Source organism: Equus caballus, chromosome 10 (genome assembly GCF_041296265.1).
Source record: "Equus caballus isolate H_3958 breed thoroughbred chromosome 10, TB-T2T, whole genome shotgun sequence".
NCBI lineage: Eukaryota > Metazoa > Chordata > Mammalia > Perissodactyla > Equidae > Equus > Equus caballus.
The window spans coordinates 24246308-24253084 of NC_091693.1; the positions used below are offsets into that span (position 1 = coordinate 24246308).

A 6777-nucleotide genomic window follows, 5' to 3' on the forward strand; every position below is an offset into this window, starting at 1 on the left:
AGGAATGGTTAGGGGCTCTTGAGTGGACACATCAATCATCCGACCTGAGTGTGGAGTCTGACACAATGATCCTCTCATGTTCCAAATCCTACACATCTTAATCAGATCTGGGAATTAACAATGATTTATCCCTCCCACATCATGGGACCACTGACCCCACAGCCACTCTGAGGAGTGGGGTTCATGACAACATGCTGCAGACAAGACAAGGAATCTGAGGCTCAGAGATTGGACATTAATTATCAAGGTCACTTGGGCAGTGGATGACAGGGGTATATATGACTAAGAAACAGCTTTGTCCTCCAAATCAGAGCACTACTCACTTATTGATCCCTAAAGCTGAAGACAGGACCCACGATGACGAGGAGTGTTCTGCCCTAGAGAACAAAGGGCTCTGAGGAGGCAGGAATGACTCAGAGGTTTGTTCCCAGAGAGATGGAAGTGGACACTGTTGCAAAAAAAGAAAGAGAAGTCTGTGAAGGGGGCTGTGATAGAGAGAAAGCCTACATTCCGGGGCCAGGAGAAGACTGTTGTTTCCTTCCGTTATTTCACTGTATTTCTCCTTTGTGCTCATTGTCACAATGATCTCAACCTGAACTGTTCAATTAGATGTTGAGCATGCGTGTCTGATGATCTGAGCTCTGCAGTGCAGCAGGAACCTGTATCTTCCCTGAAGCATCTCCAGGGTCTGGATGACCACTGTCCACAGTGAGGATCCTACAGCAATGTGCTGACGGTTGGGCTGAGTGGTGAAGTAGACCTCATGGGTGGCGCTCTGAAAGGGAAGGACTTACCCTGAGTCACCCTCACCTGGAAGTGGTGGCTCTGCCTCTATTTACTGCTCCAAACTGTAAATGAGAGCCAGGGGAGGGGCACTTCCCCTTCCTGAGGGGCTGCTGATGTAACAACCATGACAAGCAGGACCAGCCTTCGAGTTACCACACCCTGCATGTCTGTCTGTTCTCCCAGGCACTGTGGTCTCCTCCATCTCCACAGCTCGGGCCAGAGGGAGGAGATGGTATGACCCTCACCGTCATAGCCCTGCTCTGCTTTGGTGAGATTTGAGGAGGGGGAAGGAAAGCCCTAGTCTGGAAGAGGCCCAACCCCACAGCCTGGCCCAGGTCTGTCAGGAGACCCCAGGACTCAGCAGGCTCATGGGGAGGAGGGATTCTGCTCAGGATTTGGGTACAAATCTCTCACAGGGAGCTCTCTTCTAGGGCTCTGTGTGGGCCAGAGGATCCCTGTTCAGGCAGGTGAGTGTGTCCCCAGATGTCCCAGGTCCCACCTCCTCACTGGGGACAAGAGGCCAACCTGGCAGCTGGGGATGGAGAACAGCAGTTTTTGGCTGAGGGATGGGGGATGTCTGGGAGGGTCTTGGAGCTGAAAGCTGGGGAATTGAAGGTGGAGAATATCTATGACACAGCTTCTGATTTCCTTCCAGGAACCCTCCCCAAACCCACCATCTGGGCTGAGCCAGGCTCTGTGATCCCTTGGGGGAGGCCTGTGACCATCTGGTGTCAGGGGAACCTGGAGGCCCGGGAGTACCATCTGGATAAAGGTGGACGTCCATTGTCCTGGAGCAGAGAGAATCCACGGGAGCCTGGGGACAAGACAAATTTCTCCATCCCACGCATGACAGATCTATATGTAGGACAATATCACTGTTATTATCAAAGTCTCACAGAATGGTCAGAGCACAGTGACCCCCTGGAGATGGTGGTGACAGGTGAGAAGATCTTCAGGGATCCCAGCCTCAGGCTCTGCTGTTAAGAAGTGGGTCTTCTCTCCAGGATGTCTCCCCTCTCACAGCCTAGCCCTGGGGGATATGGGGGTGTGTGAGCCCCATTTAACACTCTGCATACACCTCTCCTAGGAGTCTACAGAAAACCCACCCTCTCAGCCCTGCCGAACCCTGTGGTGGCCTCAGGAAGGAATGTGACCCTTCAGTGTGCCTCACGACTGGAATTTGACAGGTTCACTCTCACTAAGGAAGGAGACCTCAAGCCCTCCTGGATCCTGGATTCACAGCAACACCGCAATCAGCATTTCCAGGCCCTGTTTCCTGTTGGCCCTGTGACCCCCAGTCACAGGTGGACGTTCAGATGCTATGGCTGTTACAAGAACTACCCCCATGTGTGGTCACATCCCAGCAATCCCCTGGAGCTCTTGGTCTCAGGTGAGGCTCCTCAGCCCTGTGCCCTCTGTTCCCACAACCTATTTGGGGCCCTGTCCTCAGGAGATGTCTGGGCTGGGATAGGTGCAGTGGGTCTCTGACGGAGGGGATCCGCCCCTCAGAGGCCCTCCTACCCCTGCCCAACCCCTTCCCTCTCACCTGGGGTCTAGAAGGTGCCAGGTGGGTAGAAGGGGGCTCCTGGTGGTGGCACAGGACAGAAGTAGGAGAAGAGTATGAGTGAGGTCGGGATTCCAGGGTCAGCCCCAGCCCCTCACTCCCTTCATGTCCTCAATTGCAGGACCTGCTGGGAACCCCAGCCCCACACCAACAGGTTCTGTTTCCACAAATGGTGAGTCACTGAAATGTCTTTTCTCAGAGGGAGCACAGACCACCCAGGGCGGTTCTGAGATTCTCTCTGAGGATCTAATGCCAACTCAGATACTCAAGTACAGGCTTGTGTCCCAGGGAGGCTGGGAGTCAGGCAGAGATGCTGGAGGGACCACAGAGCCCCAGGGTCTCTGAGGCTGGACAGATGATGGGTGGGGCGGTCATAGCAGAGGGAGATGTTGTGGCCCAGCCTGTGGGGGGGTAGCCAGGCTGACATGGTGAGAATGCCAGCCCTCCCTCACATCCCCCATTCTTGGTTTGTGATATCTGGGGTGAGATCTGCTAAGGAAGTCTCAGTGCTCCCAGAGGTGGTGATTTTGGACAGGTCTCTGGTCCCAGAGCCCCTGGTCTCAGTTGGGGAACCCCTGTCCCTGTCCTCTCTAAGGTCAGGATGTCATCTCTGGACCCCATCTACAGGAAAGTCTGGGACATGATGGAATAATTACAATACAAGGGAGGTTGAACAGATGACGGTCCAGTCCATGAGAAGGTGAAAATAGGTCGGAACCTCCCACCCCTGGGACACCCATCCCTGCAGTCTCAGACAGGGCTGAGGAAGGGAGAAAGATGGGATGAGACTCAGAGAACCTAAGAGGAAGTGAGATTAGACCGAAGTTATAAGACAGAAGCCTCCACCCACTGACTTTTTGGTGTCTCCATCCAGAAACACAGCATCACTACACACCAAGAGTCAGGAGCAGAAGGAGATCCCAGGAAGGTGCTCATTTTAGGAGTTGGGGTGAGAGGAACCCCTGGGAGGTGGGGCTGAGTCTTTGTGGGCTCAGCTCTCATGGGAGGTTGAACTTCTGAGAAAGCCTTTCCCCGTCTGAATCAGGGGCAGTGGCCATGACCTCCAGAGGCCTTTTAATTTATGACCTTCTGGGGCATCTGGGAGTTTGCTCATCACAGACCTGCTCCTGGTGCAACCCTCCCTAGGCCTGTCCTGCTTCTCCCAGTAACTCTGACCTTGTCAGGATTGAAAAGCTGAGGGAGACAGGGGGCCGGTGCATGTGATTTTTATCCATCAGGCCTGAAGCCTCAGCTTAGCAAGAGGAAGCCACAGTATTGTGGAGACTGCAAAGATTTGGAATCCCCATTGATGTAGCATCTCAAACTTCCTCGTCCCACATAAAAAATGTTGAATTTTCTACTAAAAGCCACCTCCCCTTGTCAGATCACCTGGTTCCCAGGTCCCTGACTAGTTTTGGAGGATGTATGGAGTTGAAGGAGAGGGGCAGATTTACAGAATTTTGTGTCCAGGCCTGACCTGGGACTCAGGGAAGCTGCTGGGCTGGTGGAGGAGGACAGGCTAGGAGAGTTGGAGAGAGAACAGATGGACATTCACTTGGCTGCTCCTTTTTATCATTTCTGAGAGATCCTTAGATGGAGACCCTCACCCAAACCTGTAGAGGATCCAGGAGTTCCTTCAGAACAGGAAAGGAGGCTGTTTGGGCCAAGGTGGGATCTGCTGTGGGTGTGGATAGAGCCCATCCCAGACACTCTCCTAATAGAGAAGCATCTCCGCCCATGGGTACCAGTCTACAAAGCCCTCCTGTGCTCACCTGGAGGCCTCCATGCCACTCTGCACACCTGAGACTAAGGAAGGACAGTGCATGGCTCACTGGGGTCACTTATGGGATCACCACACAGCATGTCTGTGAGCAGTTCATGTCTACTCTGCATTTTTTGTGCACACTTCTCTATTATTGCTCTTTCTCTCTCTCAGAACTTTTATAGCAATACTCGAATGTATAAATTTACAAATTTAAGTTATTAAGATTCTTGACTTAAAAATAGGCAACTCTATGTCTATTTCCTTTGGGATTAGGGTAAATTTGTGTATTGATTATGGAGATTAACTTTTCATTAATATAAAGTTTTCTTATAAAAGATGATTAAGGGGATGTTTGTTAATGATTTCAAATGCATTTTGAAGTTCTTTTCATAAAATTACCTACGTTCAGCTTGAGATTTGTTCCACTGCTTTATTAATTTATAAATAAGATCTTCTGACTTATATAAGCATATTTAGAATTTTCACATAGGACTGTATAATTAGAATTGATGTGTAATTTGTTTTTTTCTTTTTTTATGTTAAAACTTGTTAAAGGAGATTTGCAGCATTGCCTATTTTTTTTGTGCTCACCCAATTTTACAATACCTCTGATTGTCCTATTCTTTAAGGCTTTGAAGACAAGAAATGTGGACTTTCTCGGGCTTGGATATTTGAAATGGAGAGGGCAGATGTTATCCTTCTTTTCTTTCATTTAGTGTTTATTGAGTGCAATTAACCATACATGATTTTAATATCAAAGAAGATGAGAAATTCACACATTCTTGCAACTCACTTTCTAACCCATCATTTTAGCATAAAAAGTTCAAATGTAAAATTGAATTACTAGTCTTCTTTCCTTGAAATCTTATTGAACTTCTAGAGTTCTTTCAGAGAGAAAGAGAGAGAATGACAATGCTGCTGCTACTGATGACAATGATGGTTATGGAACCTTCCTCATTGTTCCTGTCATTTAGAGCCTGTCTTGAATGTGCCAAGCACCCAAACCTCAGCTTCTCATTCTCCTCTGGACCCTCCCTATTTACCGCAGACACTACTTTATTCCTTATTGAAGAACAGACTGAGATCTTTCCAGGGACCTGGTCTTCCTGCAGCTCATGATGAACCTAGTCTTGTTCTTCACATGGCTCATCTCAGGCTCCATCTCCTATTCAGGAATCAGCTTACATGTCATCTCAAAGTGTGACCCTCTTTGTGAAACTCTGTAAAATAGACCTGCTTCCTTATTACATAATTTATTTCTTGTAATTAACCCAACCTATGCTGTATGGCTGTATGGGTTGAATTTTCTCTCTTCTCTCACGTATATATGACCAATCTCTCATTCATGGATACTCAGTCTTCAGTTGTTGAATAAATAGAAGCTCTCATATCTGAGAAAGTTGGGTTATGTGGTCTACATCCCAGAATGAACAGACAGCATACAAGAACTCAACTATTTCTGTACTGGGAGATCATTTTTCTCAACAATTCTGAGCCCTTGGGGCACACCCAAACTCTGTTCCAAAGTGACTCAGAAGCAAAGTCTAAATTCACGAAACAAAGGGAGAATGAAAGAATCCAATGAGAACAGAGGGAATCCTTCCACAGCAGAGAAAGTGTTTATTAAGGGTCTGTAGAACAGTTATGTCATGAGGAACAGAGGGAATTATGAGAACACGGAGCCCAGAGGAAAGGTTTGAGTAACATTAACTCCTCATCCATCCCCTAATTTTTAGGATTCTCAGAAGCAGCTGACACCATCGGCTCATCACAAAACAAATCAGACTCCAAGAGTGGTGAGCAGGAGAAATTCTCAGTTATGGAGCTGGTGCTGATGGCCATGTCCTGTTAAAGGGAGGAAGGACCATGGGTGGACATCTAGGGATCCTGGGCTGATTTTTCTCTGACGTGACCACTGTGTCTTTTCTGTCCGTAATTCCTAGCATCACAACCCCAAGATTACACAGTGGAGAATCTCATCCGGATGGGCGTGGCTGGCTTGATCCTACTGGTCCTTGGGATTCTACTATTTCAGGCTCGACACAGCCTGACAACACCCCAAGATGCAGCCAGGAGATAAATACAAGAGAGAACAAAGCACTTCTCAGAATGGTAGAGCCTTGGAAATAAATCTTGTGTGCCCAGCAGGTTTTGGAAAAGCATCTGGGGCATATGCTGAGTGACCTGTCTGCAGATTATTGTGAGCTGGAGGAAGCATTGTTTATGTGCAGGGACCATGTCTGGACTCTTCTAACATTAAACTGTGTCATCTTCCTTCTAACCACTGTTGAGTTATCTTGATTGGCTCCTATCTTTCCCTCTTTCTGTGAAATCAGCATATATCCCATATGGCAGATATCAGTGCACACCTCCTTACACTTTCATGCTCTTGTATATTTTCAAGTAATACATTCTTCTTAATTCCTAATTGCCACATACCTTGATGTATGTTAAAGAGTCTTCATCTCCTCATTCAGAGCATGCAAGCTATCTTCATAAATCAATAAATTGGCATAACAAAGATCCAGCCTGAAAGAGATCAATCCAAATGATTCCCTAACACCCTCTCTGGACTCCACAAGCCATTCACTTTTCATCAGACGATACCTGTGCAGTTTCTTAAAAAATATCATCACTTGGAATAAAGACATTACTGTCTGAA

General features: G+C 47.8%; 1 protein-coding gene across 8 annotated transcripts; it reads left to right on the forward strand.

The window, feature by feature from the left end:
• Window positions 1-471: 471 nt before the first annotated feature.
• On the forward strand, window positions 472-6777 carry ILT11B (immunoglobulin-like transcript 11 protein). Of its 8 annotated transcripts, XM_005596094.4 has the most exons (7): window positions 864-1054; window positions 1218-1253; window positions 1442-1726; window positions 1874-2176; window positions 2472-2522; window positions 5852-5911; window positions 6059-6777. In XM_005596094.4, exons 1-7 carry the CDS (start codon window positions 1021-1023, stop codon window positions 6193-6195), a joined length of 906 nt encoding a protein of 301 aa, XP_005596151.1. In that variant the 5' UTR covers window positions 864-1020; the 3' UTR covers window positions 6196-6777.

Coding starts and splice junctions, on each gene's coding strand:
- ILT11B (XM_005596093.4), top strand. CDS start 1,021: ATGACCCTCACCGTCATAGCCCTGCTCTGCTTTG. Junction 1,055..1,217: donor CATAGCCCTGCTCTGCTTTG/GTGAGATTTGAG, acceptor GCTCTCTTCTAG/GGCTCTGTGTGGGCCAGAGG. Junction 2,523..3,933: donor AGGTTCTGTTTCCACAAATG/GTGAGTCACTGA, acceptor ATCATTTCTGAG/AGATCCTTAGATGGAGACCC.